Source organism: Athene cunicularia (genome assembly GCF_003259725.1).
Source record: "Athene cunicularia isolate RWA chromosome 8 unlocalized genomic scaffold, athCun1 chr8_part1, whole genome shotgun sequence".
Classification (NCBI taxonomy): domain Eukaryota; kingdom Metazoa; phylum Chordata; class Aves; order Strigiformes; family Strigidae; genus Athene; species Athene cunicularia.
The window spans coordinates 14,854,171-14,879,959 of NW_020799109.1; the positions used below are offsets into that span (position 1 = coordinate 14,854,171).

The 25,789-nt window shown below is 36.1% G+C and overlaps 1 protein-coding gene across 32 annotated transcripts in view; it reads left to right on the plus strand.

Annotated features, from left to right (window-relative positions):
• The window catches only part of ADGRL2 (adhesion G protein-coupled receptor L2), a 393,248-nt gene that overhangs the window by 242,230 nt on the left and 125,229 nt on the right, over nt 1-25,789 (plus strand). For 30 of the 32 annotated variants that reach the window (XM_026853639.1, XM_026853640.1, XM_026853642.1 and 27 more), the window contains one exon: nt 22,236-22,408. In XM_026853639.1, coding sequence (XP_026709440.1) covers nt 22,336-22,408 — 73 coding nt within the window. In that variant the 5' untranslated portion in view covers nt 22,236-22,335. Of the gene's footprint in view, nt 1-608; nt 715-8,838; nt 8,858-22,235; nt 22,409-25,789 lie in introns of those variants that run through there. The other 2 variants (XM_026853615.1, XM_026853617.1) reach the window with 2 other exon arrangements.

A 25,789-nucleotide genomic window follows, 5' to 3' on the forward strand; every position in this document is an offset into this window, starting at 1 on the left:
CCCGCCCTGAAAGCATTTACGTGACTTTGAAAAAGAGATCTGTGTATTTTGATGTAGGAAAGACTGAAGTGTGAATTTAACTTTTCTGAGGAAACAAAAAGAGACACAGAGCTGGAAAAAAAGACTGTTTTCTGTGTTGGCTTCTTAAGTCAGATAACATTATGCAAGGATTTCAGAGAGAGTTTCTTTAAAATAATGACTGGTTATTTGGGTTCTTGTGCTGTTACCCACATTTTTCACATATTTTTGCTCATTCTTCTTATTACCTGCAGAGGGAGCTTGTATATGAGATAATCAGAGTAATCAAGGCATTCGGGGCTGAATTGCTTTCAGTAAGTACAATTTCATTTCACAGTGCCTTCTCTGTTATGCAGAGCAGAAAGGCTCTTCAAGATGGCTTTTAAAAAGACTGTCCATCAGTAACAGTAGAAAACAATGGGCAAAAATTTTTAAATGTCAGTAAGCAAAAGCTGACTTTAGAAATACTTCATATTTCAAAGAAGTGCCTTTTTATTGAAAATTTCAAAAGGATCTGAGGAAAACAATTCTAGCATGTCATGGTGCAAGAGGACAGTTTGTATGACGGGAAGCAGATTTTTGTTGCATAAACTGTCTTCTCTGATTCTAAAAATGTCAGCATAAGAGAGACAACACAGTATTTTCAGGTCTTCAGTACATCTCGTGCAGTGTAGTGTGCTAGCCAAAAAGCAATAGGTAAGTCTTTTCTATTTATGCAAGCAGTGCTATGGATCATAATCAAGGGGGTTGCACATGCCAGGCTAACTCTTAATTTTGCTTTTTCTCTACTATAAAATATAAAAAGGTGAATGAGTTTCATCTGATATAACCGATGAATTCATACAGTTGATCTGAAGCAGGCAAACAGTGGTAAGGATTGCTGGTTTAAGCTTTACAAAAAGATTGACAACAGAGAGCAAGGAATATTATAACCTAAATTTATTTGTAAATTGTCATGTAAAAGCTAGCCTGAAGAATCAGAAATGCTTATTTTGAATAGTGATATTTTGTTAATCTAGCACAATAAAACCCAATCTGTTTCTATTGCAGGTTTTATAATTTGTATTCTAGTTATGTGGAAGTGTATGATCCTTCAAAAAGTTAAGAATTCAGAGAAGAAAGTAATTCATTTATAATATAGCTTAGCTTGCTGAGCAAGAAGCATAATAGATGGTACTTAGATGAATTCTGCAATATTTATCTCAGGAAAAATGGTGGCAATCATTTTACTTCAAAATATTTCAGTAAATTTAAAGATGATTTGCTATGATGCTGTTTGGAAATAAAGCAGTATGCATGCACATTCCATAAACCAGAAACAGCTCTCCATAACATGCTCTCCTGTAATAAATCTGCCACATAAATTGGTTTGAGAGTTGATTTTTTTTTTTTTGTTAGTTTAAACTAACAGAACTTTAAACTTAACATATGTTCAGTCTAACGTGGTTTTAGGACTTAAGTTTGGATTCTCTTTTTAAACACCAGGAACGATTTACCATATCTAAAAGAGCAGCAACTTGGTGTCGATTTATTATTTATACTGGCTAATCCTTGCTAATGTGAAAAGTCAGCTTGTTATTGTAACACCAAATGGCCCTCTAAGTAGGGAAACAGTTAAGTAGATCTCCTGTAATAGGTTGTTGTCTAATAAAGAGATTTATGGTATTGGCAAGGGCTATTGTATAGGTATTACCCTCTCACAGCATGATCATGTATTATCTTAACAACTCAGTGCCACATTTATGTTGAGCATTTTCATAACAGGGTAAGAATATTAGCCACAGCAATTACACTCCAATAGGATTATAATGGTAAGATTTACAGAAAATATATAAATTATGTCTTTCATAGAGGTTTTGATAGGTGCTAGGAGTTGAAAAGTTGCATCATCTTTTTTTTTGCATGGGAAAATTTACGTATTAGTCATGATGAAGAAAGAGAGGTTTCTTAATTTAATCTTGTTGAGGAATTACGGGGAGGCAATGGACATAATCTTTCTTTACAAAGTGTGTCTTTTCTTTCCCCATGAGGTAAGGATGTTTCAGAAATTCCATTCAGTGGAAACTGCTGTACAATATGAAAATCAAGATGTGTATGTAACTTTAATTCTGTTGTGAGGATAATACAGCTGGGATTGAGATATATTTTTTAACACCCTTGTATTTTGAAGATACAACAATGGTAATTTACTTGGCATATTGGAAGAGCCTACTTGAAAAAAGTCATGTTACTTTGTTTTAGCTGTAGCATAACTGTGTTTCATTAGCACCAGGTTTTTATGGTGATAAGTAACTTAGATACTTTTTTAAATTACTACAAGGAACAAAAGTGACAATAATGTCATACTTGTACAGTTTTCATGTAAGTGACTTTCAAGCTGTTCCTTAATTCTTAAAATTTTCCATCTGTTTTTTTTTTTAAAAAAAAACAAAGAAGTGAGACATTAGTACTCACTGACTTGGCAGAAGCAATGTACTAGTCACATTTCGTAAAACTAATTATGTTTTATCAATAAAAAAAACTTATGGGGACTGATTGAACAAAATACATTAGGTTATATAGTCATTTAGGAATAACTGTATTGAACAGAACAGTCTGAATGGTGAAGGGTGATGAAATAGCCATGCATTTTAAGATGATACCTTGAGGTGTAATTCAATAAATACTGGAATAATTAGTGTTTAAACAAATAAAATACCTTTCTTTCCCTGATGTACTGTAACAAAAGGATAGTTAGGTCATTCCGGATTAAGAAAATATGTAGATGGCAATTCTTACTGTAGAAGAACTTTCCAATACATGTTCCATGTATTGTACACATGCATGCATAGCATTAATTAAGTTTGTAAGACATGACATTTCTAGGTGTTTTGGATTAATTCTATGTATAAGACTTTTATGTAGAAAGATCCTGTACCCATCTGGTTTAAATTGTTATTGATTATCAGTAGCCAGAGGAAAGATGCACCTGTTTCTTTTGACATGAAATATTCCACTTCTGGAAAAGTGCTGATAGAAGGTAATATTGCTCACAGGTTTAAATGTTTTCTGGTGGATTACTGGAAAATAACCGGGGCCTGAAAACTGCATTAAACAATGAATATTCAAAACTTCATTATTTTTGTAATCATGATATCAATGTATGACTTCCATCTGTCATCAGTAACTCATATGTCTTGTATTTACACAAATAAAGCAAAGTTCTGGAGCTTTGTATTTAGTTTTGTGTTCAGAACAAGAATTACGACGCAAAGAATAACGTTTTCTGTTTTAGAAAAACTTCTGTACGTTCTTACATTTCATTCATTTTGAACTGTGGAAAACGATTGTATCTTTTGTTTGTGAGAAAAAGAAAATACAAAAGGACGAATGTTACCCCCTGATGAATGTGGAGCTCCAACCGATTTAAAAATGTGAACTGTGACTGCATTGTTGAGGGCAGTGCTTGGCTTGTATACACTATGAAGCAGCCAGTACTCAGAATAAAAGATGAATAACGCATCATATTCAGTGAGAGATAAAGCATTTTTATCAATGCTTTAAATATTACAATTATTTATAATTTATTTTAAAAGTATTGAAAAATAGGTTCCAGTGGATGTTTACTATTACATATTTACGATTGAAAAAGTTTTCTAATATTTTAGAAGACAATCTCTTTGTTTTAAAGAGAAAAATATATGCAGAAATATTTTTATCAAATTTTTAACCTTATGTGCTCTTCTGAAACATTTTTTGAAAACGTATATATAACTGTAAAATAAATTAGCCATTTTTCTTTTTTTAAAAAATTCCATAATGAATGGCTTCTTAAAATCAGTATTATTCTGTTTGCAAGACAATAGATCAAAGCACAAGTCCACATTGTAGTAATTTACTTATAGTGTGCATTAAAAATGAAGCCATACTAAGTCATACTTAACTGCCCACAGACAACTAACCCTGAAGAAGGGGTAAGTCTGTCTTCCCCCTCCTCCCCCGCCGTCTTTTTTATTATTATTTATATCTCTTTGTTTGGAACAGCAGTGCTGTTATGACTAATAAAGCTTTTGTATTTGGCAAATGGGATGCAAGTAATCAGCAGTTCTTGGCTTTCGATTGAAAAACCTGCCGAACGGAGCACATAAAACGAGTATAACCTTTGAAGTATACCTGTGAACGAAATTCTTCCTTATACTTCTGTCACCTGTACAGAATTCATAGATTCTATATGTAGTATATTCTATATACTACATCTTCGCATATAATGATATTATTTCTGATTATAGTGATATTTACAGCAGTGTTTAGACAGTGGCATGATTACAAACTACTGTTCTCAGCCTGTTTCTGAACATAGACTCTTAGATTTTTTTAAGATGATAATATAGTGACTTACAGTGAAATCAGCATCTTTCAATTACCTTGATAATTAAGGGCCGATCTAAAAGTTCAGCTTAATTTAATTGCATTTAGCTTATTTTTTTGTTGTTCAGCTTTGATCATTGCATGTGATTGCTAAGATTCTCTAAACAATAAATTTCTTGCTTCTTGTGTATTTTTCACGGAAAATCACTCAGTACATGAAACAATTATTTAAAACAATTGTTTTTGTTGAATATATTAAAAAAAAAAAAAGTTACCAAATTTCTATATGTTAATTGAAGGAAAGTCTAACAAATGAAAATTCTATAGTAGGTCTGCTGCAAGATAGCCAGTAAATGATTTCTGTTTACATTTTAAATAGATTTATAATAATCAATACACCGAATAAAAGCTGCAGCATTAAAAGATTATTAAAACTAATTGGTGAGGATTTATGAAAAATACATGGGGCAGTGGGAAAATTCGTTGCTGTTTCAATGCTGTGGTTAAGCAATTTGCACGACTGTGTTCACTTCTGCACAGTTGAGAAATGGTTACTATCTCCTCAATCATTTAATTACAGCCATTATTTAAGTTACCTAAAAGAACAACTGGTCAGTTCTTGTACATATAGGAAATACTAGCTGCTGCTGAACTAACTGAGCAAATATGCTTGGTGGATTTTTATTGTGGCTTGCAAATGGTATAAAGAAGTAGCTCCCGGTATTGTGATCCAAAATACACTTAAGTCCATCTGACCATTGAACAAGTTGTGTTTTTACTGCAATGTTAGTGAAAACCTGTGAATGCCAATATGTACAAGATGTTTCCATCCAAAATAAAAAAAAAAAAAAAAAAAAGGAGGACCTTTTTTACTGTAGGCTTGTGATTTGGAACTCTCAGTTATCATGGTCCGATATGTAACGGTTGTCATCCTGCATGCAGTGGTGGACTTTGTCATGGCTGCCGCTCAGGTCTGGGAAAGTAGGAGTCCTTCTGTCCTGCAGACTGAAATTCGTGGCTATAGTCTTTCAGTTGCTTTATAATAAAACAAAGGTGTAATTAGGACTAATTTAGCTAATCCTCGTGAACTGGAGGTAGTCCCATCTGCCCTTCCCCCTCAAAAATTGCCTGTGATATAAAAGTGCGAGTGTTGTGAGACAAAGACAGGAGTGTTGTGTGAGCTGTCTGCTGATGAAGATCCTTGGAAACCAGGTTTGTCCTTTTTTCAGTTATTCACAGTCAAAAAGTCAAAATCTCCATTTTAATGAAGACATTTCAAAGAACAGACAGGTTGAGGAAGATACTGTATTTCTTTACATGCACCTTCCTCTTAAACATGGAATAACCCTTAAGCTATAAATTAAAGAGTATTTTAGCCTGTGTAGTTGATCTCAAGCTGTCCGGTAGCAGTAAAGAGTTAAAGTTTTTTAAAAAGAGTTGTAAATGGCTTAGTGGTTTTGTGTTTTTCAGTCTGTGGTTATCTTATGTCCCCTTCATGTCCTGTTTTTGTCAATATTTTCCTTTCACCTAAGAACTATAGCAAGTGGGAGGAAAAGTAACTTGAAAGAATGTAATTATGCCAGAGATGCATTTTCATGTGGGAACCTTTATAATGCCTTCATGTAAATGACATTCACTATGGAAACCCTAAGAGCACTTATGAGCAGAAGAGTTCATCCTGTGCGCCATGGGAAACACCGATTTGCTTATCTCTCTTCCCGGACAGGGCACATGCAGGTGCCGGGGTTGGGGGAGTCTTCAACCACACTCCCTGTCCAGGGCCGCAGGTGAACCATGCGAGGGCCCTGGGAGGCATGCAGGAGTGTCCTGAGTAATGGTGTGTCTGGAGTCCATGCAGTTTTACAAATGTGTAGGAAATGGAACCACCTTCGAGAATAGTTGTATTTTGCATTTTTAATTTTTTCGTGGTTAGGGTGGGTTTTTTTGGTTTTTTGTTTTTTTAAATCTGTGTGTTCTCAGGCATGTTCACTGACATTCAGGTTCACTAAATGCTTTAAAAGCTTACTTCTGGAGGGGGAACCTATAACAGAATAGCTTTAAGATCAAAAACCCCTTAGAATTGTGTTGACAAACCTAATTAAGTGGTGCAGCACAGTATATGGCATGAAGTACTGTAGCACATAGTTGGAGCGGCAGAGTACCTCTGTGCAGCAGCCTGGGTCACTCGCGATGCTCGTAGCCTTGCTGGCTGGATTCCAGACTGTGGTTCCGAGTCCAGGGTTTTTAACCTGGAACAAGAGATGTAGATTTATTCATTGCAGAGTCTTCATATTTGTAAGCTTTGTTGATGATTCTTGGAATTGTTCTGTGATGTTTGTTACTATGCCCACCACATTCTTAAAAATTAATAGTCTTGTTGAATAGTGTTTCCCAATCAGCTTGAATTATTGATGTTTTGGTCCTTAGTAGAAGGACAGTGGTACTTCTCTTCCCATACCACAGCCCATTCAGTGTCAGTTTAGCGAGTTATATCCCAGTACCTGTAATAGAATAATGATATGAAAAAGAAATCGTAATTATGGCTTATTGAATGGAGCTCAAAATGAAAAGTGGGAAATGGACTTTTGTGTAAGTCCAGATTTTAAGAAATTGGTGCTTTGTAAATGTTGAAGAAATCGGTGCCTGCTTTTGGGAAGTTAGAGCTATTAGTAGTCATTGCAACATAAATAACTTTCTAGAAAGGAACACAACATTTAGTAGTATACTTAAATATTTGAAAATACTTAGCTGAATATATTTTTATTCTTAGCTATCTTAAGCTATTCTTAGAGACTGTGCTTTTTAGAAATATTTTTGAAAGTGAACAAAATAATAACAAAAGTTGAACAATAGTAAATGAATGTCTGTTCATGAATGTGTGTATGGTTGAGTACATGTCTGGGTATTAATACGGTACCTACTCAAAAGAACAAAGTGTCCAGTTTATCATGTGATAAAATTGTGAGGCGGATCAGAAATGATGCTTGTCCGGAGTCACAGGCTCGGAAGAGCCTGGTTTCCTTCTTTCTGCTCTCAGCCAGCTGGACTTAACGTGTACATGTTCTAGTTAGTAAATAACAACACCATGGAAAAGCTAAAAAGTGGTATTTACTTAATTGTCATAAAATAGTACTGTAACAGTGAATTTGGGTTTTATTTTGGTGACCAGAAATCATTGGGGTGAAATGTCTGGCTGTTAAAATCTTACACTGTGCTTGCTGCAAGCTCTTCTTGTATTGTACACTATAGTAATCGTGGGTTAGATATTTTTATTTTTAGAAGATCTATAAAGCTGCTATTTTTAGGTCAAAAACATCAAATCACCTTTTGAATGAAAATATAATAAAATAAAACTAAGTAACATCTAGAGAGTGTGTTGATAGCCAGGCAGTGTCAGGTGAAGTATTCTGTCATGACTCCGTCTGTCACTTCTTACGTATCTGAGAAGACGGGCCTTTATGTTTTGGGTTTTTTTCCTTTCCATTTTTGTCTATGTTATTCATACTCCTGTCTTTCTTTTTCTCTTCTTCCAAAAATAAAATCTTAGTTCTGCCCAATAGTGACCTCTAAATAAACTGTACATTTATTACTGTCACAACCTCTTCTGGGCTTGATTTTTAAACAACAAAAAAATATGCCCGGAATGTGCAGTAGATGTGTTGAAATTGTGGTCAGCTTTTTTAAGCTTTTAAAAATTATTATTATTATTATTATTATTATTATTATTATTATTATTATTATTATTATTATTATGGACTGTGAAATTATCAGCCATTTATAGAATATGATTACTTGCAGAACAGCAAATATTTCTAAATAATTGTATGCAGGTATACAGGCAGATGTGCATCTCATTGCATGTGCATGCTGGCCCATCTCGTTTAGTGCCGACATTATCTTTCTCTGTCTTCACGTTTATTACTGCTTTGACTCATTCTTCAAACAGATTCGTGGCTTCTGATGTGGATTCGTGTGCTTTTCATGTGTATTAAAAAGCGAATAGTTGCAGGTAGTGTAGTTTGCGTTTGTGTCCCAGACAGAAATAAGTCTTGTACATTGGGTTATGAGAGTGTGGCAACTGGTCCTACATGCTGGCAGTCCTCTTGAAGGAAATAATATGACACTCAGATATTTAGTCCTTCCCTTTTCTGTACTGTGCTGCATGTTCTCTGTTCCCTGTTGGCTTGCATTCTTTCATTGTCAGTCCTCCTCTGCTCCTTCAATTGCCTCTTTATTTTGCACAGGCTTCTCAACACATCCACCCATGGCACGGCAGGGCGAGCCTGCCTGCACTGCTGCATCTTTCCTTAGGCCTTCCCTTTTCCATCTGCTTGCTTTCCTTCTACGCCCTACCCAAGGGCTTTCCCACTTCCACTGTACTTGAAAATAGCTGGGAGGATGCCATCTTCCAGCTCTGCCTGCTCCCTTGGCCTTTTTTTTTTTTTCCTTTTTTTTTTTTCTGGCCCCATGGTGTGACTTTCACTGATTTCTGGTGAGTAACCGACGGTACGGGAAGTCTACCTGATGATGATTTCATTGTGCATCTGATTTGTAATCTATACAGAAGTGCCTGCAATGCAGAAGGCTTGATAGTGTTGTTTAGTGTTAGAAATTTAAAACATTAAAGTATATAGAGCAGCAATTAAGGTGGCTTGTTGAGCATGTGTATAACTTGCATGGTTTTGTGAGTATGAAGGTTTTGCACAATATGATAATTTTGGGTGAGCTGTGAAATACGGAGATCTAGATTAAATTTGAGGTTTTTCATATTGCTGAATGAGAAGCTGGTAAAACGGCATGCATTTTCTAAACAGGCACAACTTCTCTTAAATTTACCATCTATCTGTTGAGCTGTCACACACTGTCACTGAAGGCTTAAAACTATTTTCATGAAAACAGGAGTTTGCTAGATTTCAAAGAAAATGCTATTTTTGTTAAAAATAGCAGTCAGACCAAAAGGTTAGACTATCATCAAAGTGTCTGTAAAAATATGTTTAAGACCCGTTCTGTTCTTCGCTATCACAAGAGAAGATAACTTGTAAATTGCCTTTCATAAAAGCGAGTTTGATTTAAGGTATTAATAAAATCTAAATTTGTGCATTCTTGCTGTGGGGACTGAAGATTTTAATTTAGTGAAATGCCAGAACATTTTTTTTGTGCTCAGTTTGATGAGTGTTATGTGAGAATTCCATCTTACTAAATTAGGGCAGACATATGTATTACACTGTTTACAAACTGTTATGATTAAAACCTGTTAAATTTCATATTTAATATTCACTCATCTTTGAGCAAAAGAGTCACCTCGGTTTTGTCTCAGCACTGTTGAATTCTTGTGTTAAAATAGATTAGATTGCAGATGTTAATCTGAGTAACTGTGGAAAGTTGTGACCTGGATTTGAAATAGCCATGAGACTACTACAGCAGCAGTAAATCTTCAAGAACATGTAAGGCTAGCACATGGCAGGGGATGCCTGATGTGAGAATTAGAGTACGGGTGGAGGAATAGCCTGAAAACAAAGTCGTGTGCCAATATCATGTGTTTCTATTCTAAAAGAAAAGAAGAATTTGTCACCTTAGTATAAAGCTGTGTTTTTACAGGCAGCACACAGGAACTTCAACAAATTTTATCTTAAAATGGTAATCTAAAATTCAAGATGTATTTTTAAAAGACTTTGTGGCACTGAGGCATCTGGGTTCTTAATCCCCATGTGTTTCCTCCGGCGACAGTGATTCCAATCTTTGAAATATGTATGGGAATTGCAGGTGCAGACTTCAGCCTAAAGAAACCATCAGTCTGAGGAAAAAACAGATAGATACTGAATGTACTTACCTTTTGTTTTAAGCTTTTTCCTTCTGTCCTTAAGTGACTGTTCTTTTTTTCGGCCAAGCCTGGCTTCAGCCCTAGTTCTGGGTACTTTAAAGCCTGATAGCATCAAAAGGTCCTGAGTTTTAGTTACTGTCAAGCACTGGCATTGCTGGAATCCTTTATTATCTTATTGCTTTGATTTTCTTCATCTCTCTTACAACATGTCAAATAAGAATGTAGGCGATGTAAGGAGAATGGTATAACAGTAATTTTTAAAGCAATGTTTTGACTTTAAAAAAAGGTTAAAACAATATTATTTAAGCAATTAATAATGGAAAAATCAGGGGGAAATGAATTGCTAATTTTAAAAAAGTAGATTAAATATTTTGTACATATTTATTAATCTCATTTTCTGTTCTATCTCTGGATATTTTTTATACACATTCCTTTTTGCGTAAAAGAAAGAAATGAGCTTGCAGATACTGGCCCCCGTGTTTCCACACAAGAAAATTATCTTGGAGCGCTATAAAAAGGTGTTACAAGAATAATAATATCTATTATTGCAAAGGTGACTATTGATTCTTTTCTCTTTACTAAGATTGTAGAGTATATAAAGGTAGAGTCTGAAATACTTCTCAATTTTTTAAAAATAATTTGAAAAACTGCTTTACAGTGAAATGGTAAGACCAGCTAGAATATTACTTTGTTTGTTTTATTCACTACAGAGAAAGGGTGATTGGCAGGCTCTGGCATTCGGCTGTCCACGGCTGAACTGCAGGGCTTGAGTTGCGTTGGCAGGGCTGCATGTAAAAGTTTGTGCCGTGCTTGCCAACTGTGTTCTTGGCTCAAGCTGATGTTACATGTCTCTCGACTCCAAAGCACGCTCATTTGCCAAATTCTACCTAAAAATGTATGCTGGAATTCCTAATTAAATAAAACCCTTGATATTTATTTTATGCCTTGGAAAGGCACTCATTCTTTCACAGTAGATACTGCTTTGGTAGAAATAAAAATAAAAATTTTAAAAGGCCAAGGTGGATTAAAAGGCTGTAGCTGGTATTAGGAGAGAAATTGTCTCTTGCAAACAGATTGGTAGCTTCAGTTTCTTTTAAGTGTTGAAACTGTGGGACTTTACCAGGTTCTTACCTGAAATTCTTTGCATACATACATCTTTTGTTTGTTTTTCAAGTTTTTCAAAGACTATTCCACTACAAATGATAATTGCAGTCAGTATATAATTTTGTTGTTTTTTCCCCGCTATATAGCAATATAGCTACCTTATTGTTGCCGTAAGCTAAAGTTAACAGTTGAACGATAAAGGTATAATTTATGCCAAACCAGTCTAGAAGCTTTTTCAGAAGACTGATAGCAACTGCTTTTATACATATTGCGGTGTAAAATGCTTATTAATGTTAGCAGATGTTGCACTTTAATCCCCCAGAATGATTGTTTGGTAGCAGCAGGAGATTTATTAAGCTTGAGTTGTGTGAAATTGTGTGTGCATAAGCTGCTATTTAGATTGTAAAAATGCCATTGAAAACTGTTAAAAAGTTCTAACTGTAATTGGCAGAGAGGTATTAGCTGTTCTAAAAGAAGTATATGTGTACCGTTGGCCCTTGTGCGGTAACCTCTTTATCATTTATCTTCTTGTATTAATGTCACTGAATTATTAATTCATGAGCAGGGTTGGATAGGGTGAAGGCACTATTTAAATGTGTGGCACATGTATCCTTATCGCTGGAGACATGAAAAGACTCATTTTGTATTATCTATAAAATGGAAAGGACATTTAAAATTTCATTTACAGTAATCCACTTCACTTCCCAGTAAAACACCTAGATTATTGCTACTATAATATAATGTTCTTATTAAAATTTTGTAATCTTTCCACTCTATTCACTTATAAATATTGTTGATAGACAAATGTAGACTTACTTTTTTCTTTTTAGTTTCACATACATTTCATGAACTCCAGCAGAACATATGAAGAGCAGGTATTTTTATAAAAAAAATATTTCTCTTTCATTTCTACTAAAAGAATACACAGTAAAAGCCATTAAGTATTTGTAATTGTGAAAGGCTAAATAAATTATAATTTAAAATCATAATATAATTTAATTAAAGAAAAATACAATTTGTTCCAAAGTAGCAGTGTCATTGTCACATTGAGCTACCAAGATCTATATTATTTAAAAGAAATTGTAAATGCATGACAGAAAGTTCTTGGTATTCTTGGTGAAACCACAGAATATCAGAGGTCATGTTGCTGCTAAAAAAAAGTGTTCAAAATGTATCTTAAATTTCATCTGTGCTGTATGGATGATTTAAAATAAATTATGGGAAATACAATGTTTTCAGTCACTCCAGTGAAAAGAGTTCATTCTTTTCAATACTTTTATAAAGTATTAATTCTGTTTAAAAATTCTTTGAATGAAAACATTTTAGGGATACTTTGTCCTCAAGTTCTCACTATGGCTGGCGTGGCAGTACTGGAGATAACACATATTCCATTTTGTTTAAAAGTTAGAAGATACCACTTCACACTTCCCTTTTTACAGTGCATGGAAAAGGCCTTCACTGTTTTTTTTTTTTTTTTTTTTTTTTTTTTTTTTTTCCTTTCTTTTTTTTTTTTTTCTTTTTCTCATCCTAACCCCAAGGGAGAAAAAATACTATGTAGGATGCTAGAGAGAAGAGTTTTAAATAGGGGTATATGCAAGTAGAAGGAGCCTTTCTGTTCAATTACAATTTAGAGCTCTTTTTGCTTATGACTTCTCCAAATGTAATTATAGTTTTCTGACTTAGCCTTTCTACAAAAGGAATAAAAAATGAACTGAAATAGTTTTCTATTTTTCTATTATAGTTTGAATAAATAAGAAAGCCCACAGTTCACTGCAGTTAAAGGAGTGATACAGCTCTGATGAATGACTGGTAGTCATTCGGCTGCCTTGTACAGTTAAGAATAGTCACCTGAATGTTCATTGCTTATTAAATTGTACAAGAAAATACTCTTAACTATAGTTGCATCATTAGATGCCTAGGCAACTTGTACATCTTTACAGAGCACATCATCTAGTAACAGCAGTAAATTCTTTGTTCTGTTGAAGAATCAGGCCCTTTTTGAATAGATACTGAATATTTATTTGCCATATTTATTGCGTATATTTTGCACATTCTTGATGATATGTGAGCAATATGTAATTTGGTCGTATATTTGTGTGTATGTGCAAAGAAGAGAGTTAATGCTGTCTCTGCATTACTGTTGTAGATGGCTTCTCACCCTTGAGTTCTTGTTTTCACCATGAACGTGTATATGAGAAAAGCCAGTTACGAGGGAAGAAAAACAAGAGTTTGTTGATTTTTATGTCATGATTTTTTTCAGCCTTCTAAGTATTACCGCTGTGTAAAATTGGTGAACCTGAAAGCTGTCTCTCTGTCAATGTGTGCTTTTTTTTTTGTGCTTAATATACATGCTGAAGTCCTCCAAAGGGTTATATAATTTCAGTGCAGTTTCTACCTGTAAGTCATACTTGCCTGGGGAATCTCTTGTGTGCTTAGAAAGTAGTTAAAGATCATTCTTAGTTGATTATTCTTTCAAAGGTGACGTATTTGAGGTCTCCATCATTTCTTCCCTTCTTCTGTTGTCAAAATTGCAAATTTTGATGTGGCTCATGGCCAAGTATGGCATAGTAGCACAGCGCACTTCTCAGGTTTCTCTGCTTGGCATAATCCACTATCTTTTAATAACCAAGTGGTTTGTGAATGGTTTGGAAAATACAGCTTTATGGAATTAGTCTTAGAAGTTTGTTTGTTGGTAGTGGGTTTTAGTGGAACTAAACTATGATCTTCTGAAGCTCCTGACTATCAGGCTGCGGGTAAGAAAATACTACTTTCTGATCACTGTAATATTAATTGTGCTTCAGAGAAAAGAAACAAACCTAGTAATACCTTAAGAAGGGGTTGTATGAAAGAAGATAAAGAAAACTTAGTACAGCATGTTTTAAAACAATTAAAAGCATGCATTATTGAAATGGTCTTTCATGAAATGCATTATTGTGATGCTATGGTAAATTTTAGTACTTGAGGATATGATGAAAGTACAAGTATTTAAAAATACCTTTCTCCTGCTATCCCTATATTTAGTCAGAGGTTTTTCACATTTCGTTGCCTGCTTATCTGATGTATTTTATCCTAGATTATCTCATTACTCCCAATAAATCCCTTTTGGTAATATTGATAACCTAATATATGACAGATTTTGGCCATTATTATTTCATTTAGTGGTCATATGTATAGACCAAGAGGGAATCTGAATATTGATTCACTGAATGGCTAGTAACAATTGATTTATGAGTCAAGGATTCAGTGCAGTGAGTCAAACACAGTAGAGATTACATCTTACGTGCCACCATTGATTTTGTTTCATATTTCACTGCACAATGATTAGGCCATGGTCTCACAGATGTTAACATTAGAACTGTATTCTTCTCTAAGCAAAAGATATGCCACAAATTACACCCAGTGCACTGTATGTATATGTATGTGCCTTCCGCTTCTGATTCTCTAAAAATGATAAATATTTTTCAGTTACTCTTTAAAAAGTTGGTATTTCTCTGGTAACAACAAAGGGTTTTGATAGAATTAAAAAAATTATCTGAAGTGACTTTGCTGCCTACACAAGCTTGTTCTTGAAACTTGAACCATGTAATTTATATTGAATATAGACCACATACATTGATCTGAAATACAACTGATAGAAAATGGTATGCTTTAAAATGGATGCTGGAACAGCACCTTCATGAATCTTTTTGATAACATGCCTTGTCGCATGCCTAGAAAAGAAGTGTTCAGTGCAGCAGTTTCCAGGGGACTGGTGCTACCAAAAAGAGGTTTGTGCCTGAATGTCAGATACCAAGGCTGCAGCACAGCTATCCCCAACTGTGGTTTGGTTGCAGGCCCAGTGTATTGGGGCTATACAGCCCCCATTAACCCAGTTATAGCATGGGTAAAAGTGCTGTAAATGCATGGATAAAAATATGTTTGTCTCTGCTTTTGCCTGTCACTTGATTTTATTTTGGAAGTTAGTAGCTTGTGGGTATTTTGCTGGTGGCTCTATGCTGGTCTAATGAGGTGGTCTTACTTCAGCTCATCAGCTGTGAAAGGCGTTATCTGTACTTATTGCCCTGCTTAAGCCCAGTGCTGGGCGGTTATACAGCAGATCTTTGAAATCCTTGCAAACAGCTAGAGAAACACCACGTTGCTGCACAGGTATGGACACGTTTGACCACAGTCCCAGGACTTCTGTTTGTTTTGTTTTTCAGTCTACTTCCATTTCAAACAAGTTCTCAGCTGTGAAAAACAATGGATGGGAGGAAAAAAAGAGATCAGCTAAGTGGCATAACAGCTTTGAGAAATACAGGCCTTTGCAAAGCCTTGTCAAGGCTGTCAACAAACAGTTTACTGTCTTACAAGACTGCAGTGTCCTTGGTTGATGTTAGTCTAGTGATTTTTATGGGTTTTTTTAAGGGAAAGGAATGATATCTTCTAATATAAATAGATTATTTTGAGGATTTCTGTGAGAAGTTTGAAAAGCCTTTGAATTTTCTTCAACTGTTGTGATTGCTTCTTTTGGTTTGTCATAAGGTTCTCGGTGTTTTTTATAGCTATTCATTATTTTCTTGTTTATTTTTGATGTTCATAAAATCTGTCCTACATAGGTTTGAAAATGAGAGCTATTTGTTTTGTAGTTTAATGAAGAGAATAGCAAACAGCTTTAGACTGTGCCTCTGGTGTCCAAAGTGATCAGCATATTTAACGTGCTCAGCGTGACACTAAGATATTACAGCCGATAACGGTTGTAATTGACTTACAGCATCCCTTTCCCTCCCCCCTTTTTGGATGCTGGGGATTTATCCTTGAGACCCCAGGAAGATGTAGTCACACAGAGGGCAGAAGTGTTAGAAAGGTTTTACCTGCACTGTTTGATTGGAGGTGGTCTGATGTAGTGGCACGGTGTCGATTCAGGTGAAATACAGGGAATTTGCAATGAGGATTGAGTGAGACACCCCTCCACGCACCCCCTGCTGCTTTTTGATTCTGAGCATTTAGCAAAGGCAAAAGAGAAATTCAGACTTGGCAAAAGGAGAGTGCCTGGAGCCAAAAAAAGCCATTCTTATTAGCGCTAGCAAAGGTTTACTTTGCTGGCTTATTGAATGAAAACTCCCTAGAGTGTCCAGGCTTTATCCTGTGTTAACAAGAAGGGGCAAAGCTGGCTTGTCGGGAATGGAACGCCATGTAACGTGTCTGTAAAACACGAGAATGAGGCCGAGCTGAACTGGAGTGCTGATGAGGAAGGAAAACCTTCCACTTTTCCTCTCAAATCCTATTTATTTTCTCTGTGAATGATTGCAGTAGACCACCAAGCTGCTGTGGACTGATGGACTAAATTGTGATGTTGCACTGTTAAAGTAGTGTCAGTGTACTCTGTAGTGTCAAGGCTTGTGGTAGGTAGATTTGATATTTTGAATGATCTGCTGCACTGATGAGGTGGGAACCCAAGCTGGTGTGGAGTAGGCATTTCTGTGGTCATTCTTGATTTACAGTACACATTTATTGCACACTATTTCAGGTGTTCCTCAGGCATGGGTATATCACTTCAGAGCACAACGCAGCTGAATGCATTGAAGTACATTTTTTTTGTTGCAAGGTTAGATGACCTTGGTCAAGTCTTGTTCTTACTGTATTATTCCCTTTCCTGATACTGTATTCCTTCCATGCAACTTAGGAAGAGATGTTTTGGGTTAGAAATCCAGTGTTCAAGGTGACAGTTAATAGGGGCTGTTGAATACAGAATTGAAGATAAGACACTCTGGTACATTTTAAGCATTGAATTGCTTTTAATGTAAAGTAAGTGTTAACCAATTTTAGACAGAGCAGGGTTAGCCTTTCCTTTCTTCTTGCAGTATGCAACTTGTTTAATTGGAACAGATCAGGCGTTGATTGTTTACCATAAATAGTAGAAGATGCTAACTAAATCAGCATGGAGTCTTGATTGTCTTCAGGTTTTTTTTGTGAGATCTCATAACTTTGAAGATTTTCTACAATCTGGTAGTGTAGCACTAATGCAAAGTTATTAATGTAAGTCAATTTTTGAATAACCATATTGAAGACTTAGGAATGCATCTGAAGATATAGTGTTCAAATCTTGAGCTGTGTCTCATTGCAGATGTGTATAAAACTGTAGCTCTTGGATCATAAAAAGTATGAATCTCATTCTAGTATTTTACTAATGTGGTTTAGACAGTTTTGCTAATCACGCTGCACTAATTAAATTCTTATGTTACAGATTATAGGAAGTTTAACTTTTTAAAAATTGGGCAAGCCTCATGATGGGAAAGCACGTGGACACGTGATTTCTCAGGAGACTGAGTAGTCTATTATATTGTATGAATATATATCTACTCACCCTTGCCTTCTCTTCCCCCTCCTATCCTCTGCAGAGTGTCTCAGATATATTACAGAATTACTTAGTTTCATAAACTGGGTTATGAAAGGCAGTGGGGGTGCTGCATGTGTGGCAAGGTAGGTCATACAGGATTTATAAGAAGGACTGCCTGGGTCCTGCTAGTTCCTCAGCTCGTACGAGCTGCGCAGCTATGGCTGGTGTTCTTTACCTCTCTGTGCCTCGTCGTCTGCAAAGCTAGTGTAAATTTTATTTCTGTAATAGGAATGTTAAAGCTTGACTGAGGTTGCAAATGCTTCACAGTGTTTCTAAGATGATTTGGGAAATTAAGCACTATATTGTAAAATATATCAGCATTAGTCTGAAAGACTTTCAACTAAGAAAAACATCCTGGCTTAGCTGGAAATATCTCTGCAGTCCCCTTTGTTTTAATTGCCTGAAAAGCTGGATGGAACAGGATGGAAAAGGCAGCTCTTGAGCATGCTGTGTCAGTTGTCCAGAAGCTCTTAAAAGACCCTTTTTTGGCTTTAGAAAATAAAACCTTGGGAAGGTTAAATAGAGTAGAGTCAGGATGCTTTAGTCCTTTAGAGGTCTTTCTCTTCAAAGATTAAAGTATTTCAAGGAGCATGTTTGGAGCAGCTTTCTCTTATCTCTGGGGTGCTTTCGAGCAACATTGCGGGGAGAGGGGTGGCCAACAGTGGCACCTATTCTGCAGCAGTCATTTTTTGTGTGTAGTTTCTGAAGTACAGAAGTTTCTGAAGTACAGAAGAACAAGGAAGCAAGGCAGGGGCACAAAGATACTCGGGACTTGGAGCACAGTTTAGGAATACAGTATGAAGAGCCTAATACCTTTGCAGTGTACAGGTTTGAACATTAACATTTCTATTACTGATCTAGTCTTCTTTAGCAGCACATATGTGAAGAAACTTAACAAGTTAAACCACTCCTGTTTCCAGCAGAGGGTTGGGATTTTTTTCTGTGGGAGACTGCAGTATGGCCCAGAGGTAGGGATTTAAGTTACAACTGAAATTTTCTGGGCAGCTTTTATTGCACTCTGAAATTCAAGCAACCTTTTGCTCTGGGGAGTTTCTCGCTGTCCCGCCCACAAGCCAAAGCAGTCAGTGATCCAGAGAAAAGGTTTATTAAGGTCTGAGGGGAAATAAGTTATTTGTGCAGGACAGCCGCTCACTGTGGTCTCCTTTTTCAGTTTACAAAGAAGTAACTTAATATGTCTTTTCCTGGTCCTGCTTGTTTGGTTTGGGATTTGTTGTTGTTGTGAGATGCCACTGACAGTCTCCGTATCGCTGATGGATGGTCAGAGGGACAGGGCTGACAACAGTGTCTCTGGTTGGAGTGCTCTCTGGCTCCAGCTCATGTCTGGGTATCTCTTTCAGGATTAGCTTTTGTTATGCTGATGAATAGTTGTTTTAGAACTGCATCGTTCTTTTACTTGGAGCCACATAGAGGTTCTCAAATATATAGGTTGCATTAAAAATTGTTCGCTGTGAAGCTGTTAATTTTTAGTTGAAAGAAAAGCAGCAAACCCAAACCTTATTGCATCAGTTTTCAAACACTGCTTAATTTTTTCTCGCTTTTTTAGAAAAACATGTGTAATTGATAATCTGGTAGAGGCTGGTTAGTTTATTTTGAATTCTTTTTGCAGCAGCACACTGAGTTAAATTCTATGTCTGTAGGCTACAGCAATCTAGAGAGAACAATATATTGCACAAAGCGCATAAATTTGTCCTTAAAATATGTTGCATTTATTCTTAGTTGAATAGTTTCTGCTGGTTTTGATATCCCAAAATCATCAATATACTTCCAGAAACTGTGGTTTCTTGTTAAAGAAGTTAATTAAATTCTTGTTAAAGAAGTTAGTTAAAATAAGTCAGTTTACTAAATCAGATTACAAACTCAGAAATGCTTACTCTTTTTTTTTTTTTTTTTTAAAAGGTCTCTGCCATATATTTTGCACCTATTTCCTAGAGAGACTTTGTGTACTGCAAGTGATACTTTGATTATTGTTTTTGATTTTAACACAACCCTTCCCCTCCCCCTGCCCAATTCAAAAAAAGCCCACAAGGAAGCCAGGATTTTAAGGATGATGTAGCACAGGTATGTCACTATCTACTTGAAGATGAAGGAAGATGTCTCAAAATCTGAGTGTGCAGTGATATATTGTGGAAATAATAATAAAACTTGAGTCTCAGGAAGTCAAAATCTTCTGGACAGACTGGGAGCAATCAGAAGGCTGACTTAATTTCACTTTTATAGCCATTATTGTTCCTCATGTATTCTCTCGGATTATCCTGATTGCTTACTGAAATTATGCTGATTAGTCTGTAGTGTCTGTGAAATAGTTCTATGATTTTTCCTTCGGGTGCTACAGGTAAAAAATTAATCCAATCTCTTCCCAAGCTTTTAGCTGAACTATCTCCAGGGGTTTTTTTGGATATATCATGGTGGCAATTTTTTCTTCTTTACTCAGCAGGAGCTCCTTTGCAATTGTAATTTCTGCTGAATGCAGTGCATCCTTTGTGGATTTTTAGATTATTTTTTTCTTTTTAGTTGCAAAACACTCTCGGCCCAATGTGAAAGATCTAGAGATACAATATGACTGTCTTTTCATAACTGCCTCTGGGTTGTCCTGTAGCAGCTGGTGTATCACCATCTAAATTGAAGGCACATCTTTTACCTCTGGGCACACGGGTCTGTGCCAGGGAGAGCCACGCTCTGGCTGTCCTGCGCTGAAGCACTCTGTTCACTATTGCATGCTCTGTTGAAATATGTGCAGATAAAAGCACTTGTGATTGAAGAGCACCTGTCTGTAGTTGGAAATTGGAAAAAGAGTTTGTTTTTATGTATAAATAAACATAAATTCACTCTGCTTCAGATGTTGGTTCTCTTTCATTTTCATGTGAGAAATCACAAGCACGCTTGTGTTGTGTGAGAGGGATGCCTACACTGAAGCAGCATCACTCCCTTTAGAAAGGAGAAAAGAAGCCTACTTGGCTATTTAATAATCTCCTGTTCTGCCATAGTCACATTGTGTTCATTGAGAGCCAGAGATATTGTTCCATAATGTTTTCTGTTAATTCCTGCCTTTCTGTCCTGGAGAAAAAAGTGTCAGTCTTGTTGCTGTCTGTGTGCTCAGGGAACAAACATCATTGATTAATATTAACATTGACTAATATAAAAGGAGTTACATTTTCTACTTCTGAAAGTGATCTACAGTTCATAGAAATTTTTTGGCATTTTGTGCTCTTCACCCCTTCCAGTTCTCCTTGCCAAAAGGGCAAATGTATTTTTAAAAGCCTCAACATGCTCCAGTACTCATAAGACTCATGAGTGGCCCTTACATCCTGCCACTTAAATTTTTACATAGTTATCATTACATGTTCTTAAAGTAATGTTAATTTCAGCTATCTGAGACAACATCAGTGCAGTCCTGTCCACTGGTGTTGGAGAGGCCAAGCCAGTGCGGCACCAGACACAGCTCTTTGGATCTATCATTGCCTCAGTGTTCAGAGAGAGTCATTCTTCTGGAGTTTTTTCACCTATGTGTAATATATAGAGCCAACTTTGTAGTTGGAAAGAATTTGGTTTTATATGGATGTTAATTTTTCTATAGCTTCCCAAACTCTTAATAGTTGGGGCTGAAGCATGATCTAGCTTCACACAGTGATATGGAAGAGGATGTATATAGTCACTCAGTTGGCTGGTGAGAGAATGAAGTCATTAGCAGAAGGGAGCACTCTGCTGTCAAATCGTCTATCACAGCTACTACACTCTCACTCTCATTATATTTTTCAAATGCAAATGATAGCTTTAAGAATTCTTCCTTTGCTACATCGTTTACAGGAGCAGTTCAGTTCATATTTCTTAGTTGGAGACAAATCTCGTCAGAAGCTAAGGACAGGAGAGTCTCATCCATTAAGTTTATTCCCTTTTCTCTGAAGGTGTTTATTTGGTAGAAATATGGCAAACTGTAGAGTCATATGAACAGACTTCCTCACCAAACATTTGGTTGGCAAACTTGCTGTTAATGCTTCTCGTCCAAGGAGAGTGATCTATGTGTAGCACAAAGGGAGTGCCAGAGCCGTGGCAGTGAGGAGACCTGCAGAGCTTTACTGTTGAGTGATGTTGTTCTGTTGTTTTCTGCCACTCCATGTTTCAAATCCCTAAGAAATGTGGCAGTGTCCTAGATTTAATTTTATTGTTGTACTTTGAGGTAGAGAAATGGAAGTAGTGTCGTATTTAGGGGGTGGGAAAAGTTTAGCCTAGTCATCTGCAAATCCAGTTTCTTATATTCAGAAAAAATGCTGTCTTTTTTTTTCCATGTGTCTTAGAGCAAGTACATCAATAACATTCATACTTTCAACTTGAACATGTATAATTGTTTGGCATTCTGTTTAATGATCACTGACCTTGAGAGATTACATCCCACAAACCTGCCAAATTCCCAGCTACAGTACAGGTGTACTGTCAGTTTTTATTAAAAATTTTTGTCTTCATGTCAAGTAAAATTTGGTATTCCAAATTATTGGTGTTCAACTATTGATGGATTTTTTTTCTCCTTTTCTTCCAAATCCTCTGCTTCTCCAGGTATGAAGATGAATAATGCAGACCACTGGTTTCGATGATGCTGGGCTTTTATAACTGGATTCATTAAGGAATACAAAGAAAATTCTTACAGGGATCAATAATGGTGTCTTCTGGCTGCAGAATGCAAAGTTTTTGGTTTCTGCTCATTATCAGCTTCCTGCAGTGTACTGAAGGTAAGCTTTAGTTTATTTTTCACTTGAGTTTGCAAATGAGACGAATGGTCCGTACAATTAATTTCTGTTAGAAAATTCTCTTGGAAATTTCTGTTAGAAATTTCTGTTGAAGTTTTAGGATGTCAAACTAAAAGTATCTGTAGCATGTTCTAGCTTCAATTTCTGAGACTCAGATTGTCTCTTTTTTAAATGAAATACAAAAACACATTTGTGTTTTTAGTTTTGATACAGTGTGGTATGTTGAAACTGAAATGCAGTATTCAGGCATCTGAAGTGACTGTTAATATCCTTGATTGGTAGGTGCCTTATTTTTGGACTCTTCCTGTTTCTTCTTCTTTCTGTTCTTATTGCACAACCATTTAGAAGCAGTGTATAGATCTGTTAAATATGATATAAAACAACTAAACAGTGCAAATGGAATACCTGTCTCTAATTTGGCTGTCTGAAAATAAAGTGGCAAACACTTCATTAAGATTAGAACTATCTAAGTTAAATTTCAGGAAATAAAACTCAAAGTGCATACAGAAATAGCATCCACTTAAAAATATTTTTGCTTTTTTAAAAAAAGGGAAAAATATTTCACTGCTATCAGATGTGGTGTTTAAAATAGCTCTTTAATTTAAGAGATGAGGAAGGAACAATCTTTTTAAAAGAAGTTGTATCATCTGTTCTTTATCTGTTTTTCTTCAGAAACTCTACTTTATCCAGTCAGTTTGTCTCCCCGACTGTTCTTGTGGCCCTTTTAATAGACAGAGAAACACAAATGAATGATCAGGAAAACATGGTTATGAATTTTTAATGACAAATATTTGTATAGAACTTGAGGCTATTTCTGGGTGTAATAATTTTGATTGACTAGATTGCAGGTAGAGAAGTCTCGTTGAGTAATAAAAGAGCACCTCCATGCCTTCTTGCACTATTCAGTAATTGGTATATAATACATAGGCTTATTTGGTGCATCTGTGGCGTGATCTCACCATCATTTAAAGCAGATACATACCATACCCTATCAAAATTCTTTGTTTTCAGGAAGAATTTTCAGAGATAGTTCAGGAAAGCTGCTCTGTCTTGTCTTCTTCCCCAGATCTGCACAAACAAGGAGGATCTAGTACCGGAAAATGGCAAAACCCAGTATTAAAAATTTAAATGCTGTATATGGTCTTCCATATTCACCATGTAATTTCATAATCCTTTATTCTAGACTAACACAACTCATTCTTGTGTTGTACTGACAGACAAGCTTTGCTGAAATAGTTTGGTTGTATGTATGTGTGAACATACACATATATCAGGGAGTGTGTCCTGGGAGTCTCCATGAAGGTTACTGAATGTGGGGAAGTCTCATTTCACTTAAATAGCTTTCACGGCCACTTTCCCTTCCCTCCCTTCTTTCTCCTTAAATATTGCCAGGATATATTAGAAAACTGGCATTTCCCATGGCACACTGCAGATCTTGGATGGTTTCATCATTGATGGTATTTCTGATTTGATAGCTGTTGTACTGACTGCTCTCTTGGTGTCTGTTGAGTCTGTGGACTTGGATATAATCTCACTTTTATAGGAAAGTAAGTGCCAGCAGCTGGAAAGTAAAATGCTTTTCAGGCTCTTTCACAGGTAAGGAAGAGATAAATGCATATTAGGAGAATGGAATTACAGATCTTATGACTGGCTGGTTAGGTAATAACTTGTGTTAATTATAAATGCACTTACATTGCAAAATTGGTTGCACTAGTGGAAACCAAAGGTGTAGGAAGTAGAGGCATCAATTTATGTTTTTTCTGAAGTTTTAAAATACTAATGATTTTATTTGTTATTATAATTGTTTCAAATCCCTATATTTATTACATTTTACAAAGATTCACATATTTGCAGTTTAATGCTATGTGGTGGTTGAAATCATTTGAAAACAAAGGAGAGCAAACAGTGTTCTCTGGTTTGGTTATAGTAGCAAACAGCATGCTGCAAAGAGTGTTTTATCTGCTGAGTATGGAAAGGAAAAAGTCAACTGAGACTACAGATGAAATTTTACCATTTGCAGAAAGCTAATTTTCGTTGTCATCTATAATATTTCAAGTTCATTTTGTTCTGTCCGTGTTTTTTCTTGCTTTTAGTAGCCAGTAGCAATCTTTTGATGCTTCAGTTGTGAATTTACTTTTTTAAAGTCTATACAAGAGCTGCTTTTTCAGCTAAAAGAAACAGGGAAGGAAATTGGGAGCAGATAACAGAATCATACCAAATTAATTGTAAATTCTTAAAATAAATGAAATATTGTGGCTCTGTATACTGGAAATGAATATTAATATAGAGTTGGCTTCCAGCCACAGAAGCAAAATGAATACCACATTATTACACTTTCTCACAAGATTACATTGCCTTCTGCTTCAGTAATAAGAGATGCCAAGTGTAACGTGCTTTAGTAGCACTTCATGCCTGGAAGTACGAACATGAACAAAGGTTAAAATAAGAGCATCTAACTTTTGCTAGAAATAAGAAAATCTTTAATTCTCTCACTGGAAACCTAGGGCTTTTTTATAGAGATCTTATGTGTATATACAGGTTGTTGCAGTTGGTGGGAGAGATGAAACCTGGCTGAATTCCCTGCTGTTATATTTTAATGTTTCCGTACTGTTAAACAGACAAGAGAGTGCGGGGGGGGAAGCATCCTGGGTGTGGACAAGTGATTCATTTGTTCATATAATGAAACATTTTCCAATCAAGATAAAGACTTCATTACTCTCATAGTGCCTTAACTCTAACTCACCAGGGAGTTAGCAAGCAGGCACAGTTATATGAATGCTGCAATTTTATTTTCATGCCGCCTATCCAAATAGGAGTCATATCTTCAGTTAAGAAGGTCTTGGGTTTGCTTTGTTTTTCCTTGCTAGCGCAGTCCAGGTGGGGTTGCTTTTGAAGCAGTCTGTTTCTTCAGGTAAAAGGAACCTGGAACGGACAAGTTCTAGCAGCTAGAGAGGAAAACCACACTGAGTTATGATATGCTGCTGGTACACAGACCAACAACAGGTCAATATTGTTGTGTAGTGGCTTGAAAAGCATTGTTATTATCATCAGCACCGAGCATTGCAGCTCTAAATAAGGAAAAGATGAGAGGCAGGAAAAAGGAATGAAAAACTGGAGTCATGAGCTTAATGTATTTTTCTGCCCCTTTTTCTAGCATATTCTGCTATAGGTATGTCTTTAAAACTGCAGTTTTATTACAAAAGACAGAGTGAAAGATCCACCTTGGAAATTAGAATTGATGCTGTGCAGGTGGCTGTGTGAAGCCTCGCCTCCTACCCTGGCTGATTGCCTGGGGGAGACAGGAGCTCCCACCTGCGGCTGTCCCCATCCCACGCCCGTCCCCATCCCACGCCCGTCCCCTGT